The sequence below is a fragment of the Phascolarctos cinereus genome, unplaced genomic scaffold (genome assembly GCF_003287225.1).
Source record: "Phascolarctos cinereus isolate Bilbo 61053 unplaced genomic scaffold, phaCin_HiC Scaffold_4;HRSCAF=312, whole genome shotgun sequence".
NCBI classification, from domain to species: domain Eukaryota; kingdom Metazoa; phylum Chordata; class Mammalia; order Diprotodontia; family Phascolarctidae; genus Phascolarctos; species Phascolarctos cinereus.
The window spans coordinates 591837159-591851079 of record NW_027555847.1 but is presented as its reverse complement, the minus strand read 5'-3'; the positions used below and the strand labels follow the sequence as shown (position 1 = coordinate 591851079).

General features: G+C 35.6%; 1 protein-coding gene across 3 annotated transcripts in view; it reads right to left on the bottom strand.

Annotated features, from left to right (window-relative positions):
* Positions 1-13921, bottom strand: part of VPS13B (vacuolar protein sorting 13 homolog B) — a 1028583-nt gene that overhangs the window by 929138 nt on the left and 85524 nt on the right. For all 3 annotated transcript variants that reach the window (XM_020969177.2, XM_020969175.2, XM_020969189.2), the window contains exons 6-7: positions 13516-13697; positions 4512-4686 (exon numbers count right to left, since the gene is read on the bottom strand). In XM_020969177.2, coding sequence (XP_020824836.2) covers positions 4512-4686; positions 13516-13697 — 357 coding nt within the window. The remainder of the gene's footprint in view (positions 1-4511; positions 4687-13515; positions 13698-13921) is intronic.

The window sequence follows — 13921 nt, the reverse complement described above, 5'->3', positions numbered from 1 at the left end:
TTTAGAGTCCCTATTTCAATACTGTCTTAGAAGTGCCTTTGATATATGATGCTCAGGAAAGGTCAAGTTGCCTCCAGCAGGAATCTCAGCATGATGTTAGAATAGTTTAGAATAGTATAGTATAGTATAGTATAGTATAGTATAGTATAGTATAGTACAGTATAGTATATAGTATAGTATAGTATAGTATAGTATAGTATAGAATAGAATAGTATAGAATAGTATAGTATAGTATAGTACAGTACAATGGAATAGAATCCTTGCTGCTGTAGGGTGGTTAGGAATAGGTAGGAAGATATTTAGATGTCCCTATATCTAGAACACAGTTTAAAAAACTAAGATTTCATTTGTCTCATTGGCAACATTTATAGAACATGTAAAATAAAGAGATTAGGCACCTCCACTGATGGGCAAGGTTAGCCCTCCTTTGTAGATCTTATTACTCTCTTACTGTTTGTCATGAATACCAGGACGTTAGCAAACAACTAATGTTTAACATATCTGTCAAAAGTCATACATGCCAATGCATTATATATGTTCTGAACTTAAAGCTAAAACTAAGCATAAAGTGAGGAAAACATCTCAAGACAAGGTCAGAATCACATTCTCCTTCCCTAGACTTTGTTACAATATATTACTTAACTCCTACCACAACTAACAAATCAGAAACCAATTTGAATTAAGTGGTGTTGATACATCCAAAATTTCATTTGGTTTCTGTTTTACTGGTATTGCAGAGTTAAATATTACAAGCTCTAAAACAGCACAATTTTTCTCATCTTCAGCTCCTGGGTAGAAGTTTAACTTCTGGTTTTCAGAAAATTAAACACAGAAATTCATGTGGGGAAAATACATATTAAGCATAATCGATAAATTATATTTAAAGTTTTAATCCATTTGGACAGGTGAACATAGATAATCTAAGAATATATTTCATGTGGTAGTTCTGAATAATGTTTAGACACTTCCAGGGAGTACTATTTATTTCACTGCAGAGACAGGAAATAGAAACAGCTGACATACTAATAGTTCACATTTGAGGCAGCTAGGTGGCGTAGTGGATAAAGCTGGATATGGACTCCAGAAAATGTGACTGTCTTTATTTGTGTAAAGAATACTTTGTAATTGTGTTCATATAATTCCTGTGTTTGTCTTGGCGGGTCAACTCTCAACTCTCAAATGTGACACTTCCAGGGAGTACTATTTATTTCACTGTAGAGACAGGAAATAGAAGGGGAAGGGGATAAGAGAAAGATGGGGAAGAGATAGAAGAGAGGGCAGACTACGGGAAGGGACATTCAGAATGCATGCCATCTTGGGGTGGGGGGAGGGCAAGATGGGGTGAAAATCTGGAATTCAAAATCTTGTGGAAGTAAATGTTGAAAACTAAAAATTAATAAATTATATATATATATGTGTGTGTGTGTGTATGTATATATATATAAAGAATTGAGAGTTATGTTATACTACTCAGGCAACCAGTTGCAATGGATAGAGCTCTAAACCTGAAGTCAAGAAATTAAATCTGGCCTCAGAATCTTATTAGCTGTGTGACCAGGGCAACATACAACCTCTATTTGTCTCAGTTTCCTTAACTGTAATAGCAGATACCTCCCAGGGTTGTTGTGAAGATTAAATGAGGTAATATTTGAAATAGAAACGCTAGCTATCATTATCATTATTTGGAATTAAATGCAATACCAAACACTGAGCAACAATAAAGATGTATAACTACAAAAATCATTCCTTTCAATTCTACTCTTAACACTAATGTTTCCTGCACATTAGAGGGATAAACAAATGGTTATGTCTTTGAAACCTGAATCTGCTCAGGTTATCCTTCACTGTACAAGAATTTGACTTACAAATCAAACTTGAACTTTGGTCAACAGGCTGAAAATTCTCTATTTCTGTCAAAGGCATCACCATTTTTTAAACCTCCCAAGTTCATTACCTCGGTGTTATCCTTATCCCCTCCTTCTTGTTTAATATGCATATTTTGACAGTTTCACCTCCACAACATCTCTCAGATCTAACTTCTTCTCTCAATGCACAGAGCCACCAGCCTAGTTTAGGTCTCCATTACCTATCTTGTAGATTTCTGCAATGGCCTTCTAATTGGTCTCTCTGTACCTAGTCCCTCTCCACTCCAATCAATCTTCCACATAGATGCCAAAGTGATTTTCCTTAAACACATATCTGAGCATGTCAGACCCCTACTTAATAAACTCTAATTGCTCTCTATTGCATCTAGGATCAAATAAAATCTCCTCTTTGTTTTTAAAGCCTTTCACAAGAAAGCCCCAGTCAATCTTTCCAGCCTCATCATACATTACTCTCCTTCTTGCACTCTACAGTAAAATCAAACTGATCAGCCTTCTTGCTATACCTCACACAAAGTACTCAATCTTCCACCTTTGTGCCTTTTTATTGGCTTTATTCCAAAAGAGGAATGTACTCCTCCCTCACACTCACTTCACAGAATCTTTCACTTCCTTTAAGAAGTGGCACCAACTACTGCATGATGAATCTCTCAAATGCCTAGCACTCACCCTCACTATCTACCTTATACAAGATTTTCTAAAAGTCTTAGTGCAGTTTTAAGCTTTCATACTCCAATGCCATACTCTAGTCATTTAGTCATAGCTACTAAAACCTAAAACTGCATTAAGACTTTTGGAATACCCTGTTCAAATTCTATATTTATTTCATCTTATTCTACATATATCTGCTCCAGATATACTTATGAATATACACTTTTCTCCTGACAGAATGTAAACACTTTAAGAACAAGAATTGTTTCAGTCAGTTGATCAATAAGCATTTATTAAATGCCTGCTATGTGACAGGCACTTTAAGTATCATAATCCCCAGCACCTAGGACAGCATCAGGCATTTAGTAAGTACTTAATAAATGCTAGTTGACTGACTGACTGATTAGTTCTGAAGTACATGAAGAACAACCAAAGGAAGCTAAACTACACAGCTGTCAGTCACAGATGAGGCAAGCACTAGACCAGGGGAATCACAGCCAGGGAAGAATATGAGGGTGTTTTACAGACAGAGATAGAAACAAACAACCCTGAAAATGGCCATGGAAAGCATTTTATGTGTAACAGTTTAAGAGCAAAATAAAAGTGAGTATTTAATAACTATTCTGATTTGGGACATCATTTTCGTAGTCATAAATCAGCCAAATAATTTTTTATCTTCTGAAAAGTTAACTTTTACTTATAAATTTTAAAAGAGGCAAAAAACTGAATTCCAACAATTCTTCCAAAGTTACAACTGTAAGTTTTGTTTGAATACCCACATCTGTAAGTAAAAATCCTATACTTAAATAAACTCTAGTTTGCCTCCAAGATAAAATGCTTTATTTGGCTAGGTATAAGGCTATATCTCACTTCTCCTCCACATACTCTGCAACACAGTGACATTGGCCTCCTTCCTGGTCTTGGAACATAACATCACATCTCTTGTCTCCAGACATTTCACTGAATGTCTTCCTATGCATGGAACTCTCTCCCTTCTTATCTTCTTCTCCTTGCTTTCCTGGCTTTCTTCAAACTTCAGCTCAAGTCCCACTTTCTGCAAGAAGTCTTTCCCAGTACTCCTTAATCTTAGTGCCTTCCTTATGAGATTATCTCAAATTAAACCTGTATACATCTTGTTTGTACATAGTGCTTTATGGACTCCTTTTTGCCTTTCTTTATATCCCTAGAACTTAGCACAGTGCCTAACACATATTAAGAATTTAAGAAATGCTTGTTATTGACTTGAAAATGTTTCTGCTCAAGAATGCTTTCCGAAATACTGAAGAACTATAAAAACAGAAGACTCTTAGCAAATCACATGAAAATACAATGTTCTTGACAATATTATCTTGGTTCAGCAAGATCACAGCTCTTATATATAGATTATAGGCAAAGTATATACTGTATACATCCTCAGTTGATGGCACATAAATATTGCCCAGACCAGATATAGATAGATATAGCTACACTGATATATCAATTCATAAATCACCCTTGAGGAAGGAGGTAGACATTTCCTATTTCTATTCTTACGCTTAAGTAGATATTACTTTCTGTTCCCAAAAAATGCCTGAGGACACAGGGACAAAATGTTTAATAATTTGAAAAGTCTTAAAATACAGGACTTCTGGTCACCATATGCTACATCAAAGTCTAGACTACCGAAATCTAAATTATTCCCAGTTTATTACTTTCTAATTGGAATACAGAAATTTTCCAACTCTGTTGTCCTAACTTCTTTAAAATGCACATTTTGGTCACAAGTAGAATTCAATTTTTATTAATAATACTAAAGCAACTTTCAAAGAAAAAATCTATAACATTACCAATGACCAATCAATGAAAATCGTTCCAAAATATCACAGAATAACAAAAATTAGCTTTAATTATGTTTCTGCAAATTTCCCACTGGTGAAAGAAATTTGAAAAACATGAATTGTCTTGTCTTTATTTTTTTTCTGTAATGATTAAACTTACCCGGAATGCTTCCTAATAGATCTTTAGTGTGACAGCTGAGATCCTCTGTTTCTCCATCTTTAAAACTTCCTATTTCTCCATAGTAAAGAGCAACACCTAGCTGCATTATACGAATAAACATTGGGAGTTGTTGATCTGTGATGGAAAGCTTCAAACTCTCGACTAGGGTATGAATCTGAGTAAAAAGAACAAGAAAATAATGGAAAACATGTTTAGAGGGAATTTTTTTTTCCATTAACAAAAATATGCATAAATTTCACATCATAATTCTTGAATTACAAAAAAAACCATACAGAGCATAGACCTTAATCTCACTGAAATCAAACTAATTTTTTTTTCAGAAGCAATGAGTTTTAGATGGAAAACTACGTACACGCAAATGAAAACTTAAGAAATTACATATATCCTGTAACCGAAATACTTGATCTACTATGTTATAAGTAATTATGTCAGTATTCAGCAATAAATAGAAACATTCCTTGTAAAATTTGGGACAGAAAATATCTCATGATGTCATCTTAGCAAAATTTTTATATGACTGCCATTGATAGTTTTGTTCCATAAAGAATATATACATATCCTAAAGACATACGTAAGCAAAGAAAATACTAAAATCACAGCTGTGGAAACACTGAATAATAAAATACATTAGTCTCAAAAATGGAAAACCAAATGAAGTATACCTTCCCGAAAGTTTTCAGAAGTAACTTGAATAATTAATAATTTTAAACACAAGCTAAACATTATTATCTAATATCGATCAATGGCAGGAAAGAAAGAAGATGCATTGCCAATAAGACGGATATAAAGTTAACAAAAAATAAATCCTTAAGGAAAAAAGAAATCAATGTAAATGTTGGAAATGAAACTAGCTAAACTGTAAAGCTCTGATTCTCAAAAAAAAGATATATAATAAATACATATTTTATATTTATATATGTGTGTGTATACACACACACACACACACACACACACACACACATATTTTTCTACTACCCACTGAAGTATCTATAAAACAAGGGGAAGAGAGAATAATGGAGACTTAATTTTAAAACAAAAATCATAAAATTTTAAAATGAATAAATGAGGAAGGAAACAACTTCAAAAGGGAAGAGAATTAAATATCTTGAATTTCAACTTCTTGTAAACATGCTTAAAAATCCTGTGATTTTTTTGCCATGCTCCTAAGCTCCTTCAAGTTAGAGATTCCTCTGCTAACACATTTCTGATTGAGACTTCAATCATTCACTCTCTACCTCTGAACCACCCAGAAGATATTCTAGCCTCAATTTACTGAGAAGACTGCTGGGCATTTGAAGAGCATTTCTTTATTTCACCTTCCACTGCACCTAAAATCCTCTCCTCCTTTCCCTTCTCTTAGGCAGATAATAAGGGTGGTTTACGAGTACAGAAAACTTTATGTGAAACACGAACTAGATTTAATTTGACCCAAGAGCAGAGCTAGAAAAGATGGTTAGAAGTTACAGAGACAAATAGGCTCCACATAGGGAAAATTTTCCTAACAAGTGAACTTATCCAAAAGTAGAATTGATTTAAGTTATGCATCCTTTGTGGTCATCCAGCTAGGGATTGAAAAACTCTTGCTGGGTATAACAACAACAATAACATTCCTTCTCCCTATCACTTCTAGGTTCTAACCCCTTCCTCCTTCACTCATTAACCTTTCTTCCTCTGAGGTTCATGCTATTCATATCTACTACCCAATCAAAATCCTGGAGGCTGTTGTCTACAGACCCCCAGGTCACTCTCCTTTCTCAATGAGTTCTACACCTGGCTAATAATTTTTCAACTCCAATTTCTGCCCTCCTACTAGTGAATTTCAACATACCTACTAACTCTTTCAAATACCCTAACTACTCAATTCTTCAACCACCTCAATTCCAAGGACCTACTACTTCAACCCATCTCAACCACAAGGATGGTCATACCTTTCTTTGTTCTTGCCATCACCCACAAACGTACCACTTCTATGTTCAAAAATTCCAAAATCCCCTCAATCAATCACAATCTATTGGCTTTTCACCTCTCCCTCTGCGTTCCCTTAAAAAAAAAAAACCCTACCATTCATCTACCCCATAACCTCTAATCCTTTGACACCCCTCAATTTTCTCCTGGGCCATTTGCCCTGCACAAGGCACTCTCTCTGTGTTCTTCTCTCTATCGTGACCCCTTGGTGAACCAGTTCAACTCTACACTGTTGTCTTCTCTTGAGTCCCTGGCCCTCTGATATTGCCAGTTGCACCCTACCAGCTCTCAGGCTTACAGCACTCCCACCAGCCACTGCCACTTTTACTCCTATACACATGCTGCTAAACAAAGGTGGAGAAAATCACACAACCATTCTGAGTCTACAATATTTATGTTATACAAGTTCAACAGAGCTCTCACTGCTGTTAGGCAATCCAAGTATACCTCCCCTATCAACTCACTATTATACTCTCCACAGCAACTCTTCCAAACCTTCCAAATCTTTTCATCCCTCCTCAAACCCTCCATGGCTCTTCCTCATGCTACCCTGCCTCATATTTTACAGAAAAAAGTATAGCCATTTACAATGAACTCCCTCTTTTCCCCTCTTCCTCACCTCCCATCACTCAGATGTCTTCTGCTACTATCTCCTCCTTCACTCCTGTTTCACATGGCGAAATGGCCTTACTCCTTACCAAGGCTAACCCCTCTACCTGCACAAGCAATCCTATTCCATCCCATGTCTTCTAACAGACTGCCCTTCCTCTGTCATTCCCTGTCTATCACTTATTTTCAATCTCTCCCTGTCTACTGGCTCATTCCTTATTGCCTATAATCATTCCCATGTCTCCCCCATCTTCAAAAACCCTCGCTTGATCCTTCCATTCTGCTGTCTTCCTATATCTTTTCTGCTCCTTGTAGCTAAACTTCTTGAAAAGGCTGTTTATAATAGGTGCCTCTACCTTTTCTCCTTACATTCTCTTTTTTGTAAGAATCTTCTATCTTCAGATCTTATCATTTCACTGAAACTTCTCTCTCCAAAATTACTAACAATCTCTTAATTGCCAAATCGAACAGCCTTTTCTCAATCCTCATGCTCCTTGACCTCTCTGTAGTCTTTGACACTACTGATCTCCCTCTTCTCCATGATACTCTCTTTTCCAGGTTTTCAGGGCACTACTCTCTCCTGAATCTCCTCCTGTGTCATCTCTCCTGTCTCTGTTGGATCTTCCTCCAGATCATACCTGGAAGTCTTACCTTACCATCTTTATAGTGTGCTTATCATGCAATACTTTGCATTATAGTAATTCAGCCCAACCAAAAGGCAAACTCCATGAGGGGAGGGATTTTACCTCATATCTAAACTTATACCTCCCCCAGCCTAAGTCCATACACTTAATAAAGAAACATCTAGGCGCTTTGGGGAACAAGACATTTCAGGGGCAATGAGCTACATTCTATTTCCAATAAGAATTTCCTTCCAATTTCAAAGATGTAGATACAAAATGTCTGTGTGCTAAACGGAAGTGACTACTGCAAACAGACCAAAACTGTAGCAGTCAATTGCAAAAAAAGATAAGCCAACAAATACAAATTACAACAAATTCTATAAGCAGATTCAAAGTCAAAAACATCTCACATGAGTACAATGTAAAAAAAAGAACCATTGGTCATACATTAGGTTTTTTAAACCAAACGTGCACACAACAAACCCCACAACAGAATTCAATGCATGAAGGGGAAAAAACACAACAACAACAACAACAACACAACAACATATATTACTGAAGCCAAGAAGAAAAGGCCAAATGATGTAGGGCAAAGAATACTGGATTTGGAGTCAGAGGACCTGGGTTCACATCCTAGCTCAGATACTTACTGTGTGACCTTGAAGTCACTAAACCTCTTGGTCTTCTTTAAAGTTAAGCCCAAGAAGTGATCTCTGTGATTCTTTGCAACTCCAAATCTATCATTCCATGATCCTCAAATTATTGACAGCAATTTCCCAACCTCCACATCTTTAATATTCCTATTACCTGGAATATTCTTCCCTGCAAATCTGACAATTAATTTCTAGATATCATTAAAAAGCTTATTTCAAATAACAACTTTACTGTGAAAATTTCCTTGATCCCTTTCTTGATAAGCTTAGAAACCACTTCTTCTTCAATACCAGGAAACTTTCCTAGCACCATTTTTAGAGTAACAACCATGTTCAAACTTGTAGCATCTATCTCATATTTGTATACACAGACGTCTTGTCTCCCATAATAGACTTTAAGTTCCTTAAATACAGGGATGATGATGATGATATGGTATTAGTTACAATATCTAGTAACAACAATTGAGGTTTCTATAGGGCTTAAGAGTTTGCAAAGTGTTTTATGAACATTATATCATTTGATCCTCACAACAATACTTTATTTCAAGATAAAGAAATGAAGAGCCAGAGAGACTAATATCAATAACTGATATTTACAGAGCATTATAAACATATAATATTTAAATATAAGTTGCAATGTGCTTTTGATGCATTTATTTGATCCTTACAATAACCCTGTGAGACAGGTGCTATTATTCATTAGAGATAAGGAAAATAAGGTTCAGAGGTTAAAAGACTTATGCAGCTGCTGACTGTGCATAAAGCAAGATTCAAACCCAGGTCTTCTAACACCCAATCCTATATTCTACCTACTAACCTACAATACCTAATCATCTCATACTGTTTCATTTTATAAAAGTAATTTCATGTACCTTATGGTATCTGGTCTTTAAAACAACTTTAAAAATTGGGTAGAACAGGTTTGTTATATGCATTTCATATATAGAATAACTGAGGCACAGAGAGGTTAAGTGCTTAGCTAAAATTCACACACCTAGCAGGGAAGCATCAGGACTTGAGTAGTCAAATCCAAGAGCCGATGTCATTTAGAAGCAGCTGGTGATGCAGTAGATAGAGTCCTGGGCCTAGAGTCAGGAAGATCTAAGTTCATATCAAGCCTCAAACACTTACCAGCTGTGTGATCCTAAGCAAGTCATTGTACCTCTCTTTGCCTCAGTTTCTTCATCAGTAAAATGGACATAACATTAGTACCTATCTCCCAGGGTTGTTGTAAGATCAAATGAGATCATATTTGTAAAGTACTTCGCACAGTGCCTGGCAGAGAGTAAGTGCTACATACATTAGTTGTTTTTTATTATTATTATTACTACTACCTAAAGAAGCTGATGATGTACTCAGGGAACAAAAATGTCATCAATATGTCACATAACATCAAGAAAGTATTACTGAAAACAGCAGAGAAAACATTATCCTATTACAATAAGAAATCAACCTGTATAAGCATCTGGCCACTGTAATTCAGTTCTTATAACAGAATCTAAGGAGATGTGGTTGCCAAATAAAAATGGCAAAGGGTGAATAAACTCACTCAGATTAGAAAAACTAGGGCTCCTTATTTTGGAACAACCAAGGGTAAGAGAGGCTATAAAGTATGTAAAATCACAAAAAGCCTGAACAGAGTGAATATGGATAATTTACCCAATAACAGTACTCTGGAACTAGAAGCCATTTCTTGAACTTGGACAAAGTTAAGTTTAGGACAGATGAAAAGAAGTACTATCTCACATAGAGCATCCAAAATCTGGAGAATTCATTACCCATAAGATGTCATATGCTGAAGATAAAAATGCACAAAAGGCTTAGAAAAACATATAGCACAGCTATAGCAAATGATCTCAAAGCTTTAGAATCTTAAAGACAATCATGCCTTCTGATAACCCTAGCTCTGGGACTACAAGAGGTACAACAAATGAAATCTAAACCAACATGGCCATTCTGTGTCTTTAAAGATCTTTCAAGTGAAAGTCTATTAACTTGACTTGATTTCAGATGAGCCTGAGTTCATCTAAATGAAAAGGAGACAAGTGACACTGATGTACAAAGCTGGCTGATACAAAAAGAATAAAAGTGCATGCTCTGACCCTAATGGTTACTAAGTATAAATATGGAAATAAAAAATGTCACAAGAACACAAATGACCTGATTTACATGTCCACTGGAACAATAGCTAACAATTTCCCTGTTTCATCCACATTCTCAAATTACTAATTAAATCTGCACTAAATATCTGAATCAAAGTAAGTTTTTTGCTAATACAGAACTGTTCCAGTACCTAGATTCATTTTTAAAAGACCTGTTTGATTTGCAACTACTCCAATTCTACCTACCAGCCTATCTTTAAACTGAGAAAGAGACAGAGAGAGAGAGAGACAGAGAGAGAGAGAGAGAGTGAGTGTGTGTGTGTATAAAAAAGAGGCTAGGATAGACAAGGAATGGTTTTAAGGATAATGTTAGTACATTAGTTAGTACATTAAGATTAAATTTACCCACATAAATTATTTTCAAAACTAATATTAGGAAAAAATTAAGTAAGGACTTAAAAGAAATGATCACTATACAAAGCAAAAAAAATTAAATTAAAATTTTAAATGACTGACCACCAATCCAGAAAAACAGGAGGGTCTCAAATATAAATGTAAACTTAGTTATGTTAATGCTACTCCATACACTCTGCCATATGATTTGTGGTTATACAGGATTCATTAAAAACTTTCTTATACAATAAAACATAAAATAAAATTCATTATTATTATTATTATAACATCCATGTCCTTCAATACTATGGGTCAGTCTACGTAAGCATTTCCATTAAATAACTTTTCTTGTGAGTAATTAGCAGTAAAAGTTCACTCCATGTTAAAACTTGACATATAAGATCTCAAACCTCTAACCAAATTTTTTTGCCAAATTAAAAAATATCAATTTTAAGTTACCAAGAGGATTTTAGGCTTTTAGATTCACAGCACATTTTAAAGGTCATACAGACACTATGTAAATTAATAGTTTTAAATGTTGTCAAAGGTCATTGCCTGAAAAATAAGGGTTTTAGTGACATCATAATGAATAGAGTACTAGACTAAGAATCAAAGAGAGCTGGGTTCAAAACCCAACTCAAACACTTACTAGCTATGTGATCCTGAGCAAGTCACTTAACTTATCTGTCTCAGTTTCCTCATCTATAAAATGCAGATAATTATGAAGATCAAATAAAATGATGTAGGAAAAGTGTTTACAAAGCTTTAAGTGTAATATACATGTCAATAGTCATTTTAACATTAGTGCATTATAAAGGTAAAACAGATCTGAGACAGACAAAGAGCTAATGGTCTTTTAGGCTGCCTTAAGAAAAACAGTGTCCAGAGCTAAGGAGTACCACAGTACTCTACTATGCCCAAACAATATCTAACATCATATTTGGTTCTGATTAACACATTCAAAGCAGCAGACTATTAAGCTGGAGAGTATGCATAGAATGGTGACCGGGATGGTGAATGACCTCAAGACCATGCCCTACGAGGGTCAAGTGAAGGAAATAGGGGTATATGGCCTAGAGAAAAGAAGAAAGGGGGAAAGGAAGAAAGGGGAAAGTGATAGACTTTGAAGCAGCTGTAAGTCATGTCCTGCTTGGTCTCATAGGGCAAAGCCAGAAACAATGGGTGGAAGCTACAAAGAAGAAAATTTAGATTTGATATAAGTAAAAACTTCTTTAAAATTGGAATTCTCCAAAAGTAGAATGAACTGCCTTAGGAGATGCAATACGATTCACTAACCATTTATTAAACACCTATTGCTTTTGTCAGGCACTATGAATTCAAACATAAAAATGAATTCTTTCCTATCTTCAAATAAGGACACATGGTGCAGGGGAATGGGGTGGGGCGGGGGGCAGGGGGAGGGGCACCCTGAGACAGGGCTTAAGACAGGGAAAATAAATGACACAAGTACATATAAAATTAAATACAAAGTAGTTTCTGGGAAAGGGGACTAGAAACTGAGAGGACCAAGATAGTCTTCCTGTAGGAGGTGACATTTAAGCTAAGTTCTGAAGGAAGCTAGGAAGTCTATCAATTGGGGACAGAATGTCTATCAGAATTTGATGACAACCTATGCAAAAGCAAAGATATGAGAGATGCAATGCCATGTACAGGAATCACCAGCACGTGACGGAGAACATATACAAGACTCATCTCTTATGTAAAGGAGAGGAATAGTTCTGACATCTTGTATATGTCTTTTTTGTACATAATTCTTTACATATTATCTCTTCTATTAGACTGTGAGCTCCTTGAGAGTAGGGACTGCTTTTTGTCTTCTTTGCATCCCTAGAGCTTAGCTCAGGTCTGGCACATAACAGGCACTTAATAAATGCTTGTTGATTTGACTTGAAATGTGAAATTTCTCCTGTCTATTTTAATGTATTTTTATCAAATTTTAAAACAATCAAAATGTTAGGAAAAATAACAAAATGTCATCATCCCCGGCGCTGCCCTCAGGCCTTTTAGACCCTGCCATCTGTCTGTGGCTGGCCCTCCTTTTATGTTATCTCCATCAATCAAAGTGTGTGCAAGGATTTGTTCTGGCTTTCCATTTTTATCTTCAGCATTTATCATGATGTCTGCCATATAGTAAACACTTAATAAATGTCTTTGCATTGATTCTCTCAATCGGTAATTAGGCTACTATCTTTAATTGGTGCTACAAAAGATGAAAAGCAATTCATGGCACTTTTTTTAAAAAGACCTTGAAGCAGAAACTCCTCAGATATCATTAGAAACACCCGTACAAATTTGTTATCTGGTAAATACCAACCTGGACCACTGGAATTTTGGAGTGAAAGAACAATTACTCAAAAAGCCTATATTAAGACATACTGTATCACCTGTCCAAATATAACTATCCAAATTTATATATTTATATGGACATAGGCCAAGTCAAAAGTAACCAAAGTAACTATGCTTTTCAAGAGAAATAAAATGTAGAAAGGTAACTACTGAAATGCATTTCTTAAAAACCAGAATGTAAAAAATGTACGGTTATAAGCTAAAAAAAAAAAGGAAAAGAAACTCGTGACTACTAAAGTTTTAAAAAAAAGGCACTATTTGTGGCACCTACTTTAATGACTGACGGCATCTTGGAATTCAGGTTATCATAAGTAAAATGAAGTCGAGTTCTGAAGGAACATTTGTACAGCAAAGGATCCTGGTAAAACTCAATTTTACCACTAGCATTCCTCTTATCAAGACAAACTGTGCAGTCAGAAAAGTTTATAACTTTCCGCAGTACCAGGTCAGTTGCTAAAAAAAAAAAAAAGGAAAACATTTTTAAGCTAAAGTTAATTATACAATAAAGCATTTTGTGGGGGTGAGGCAATCGGGGTTAAATGACTTGCCAGCGTCACACAGCTAGTGTCAAGTGTCTGAGGCCGGATTTGAACTCAGGTCCTCCTGACTCCAAGGCCGGAGCTCTTCACTCTTCACTTAGCTGCCCCGAATAAAGCATTTTTAGAAAGGAAAATGGT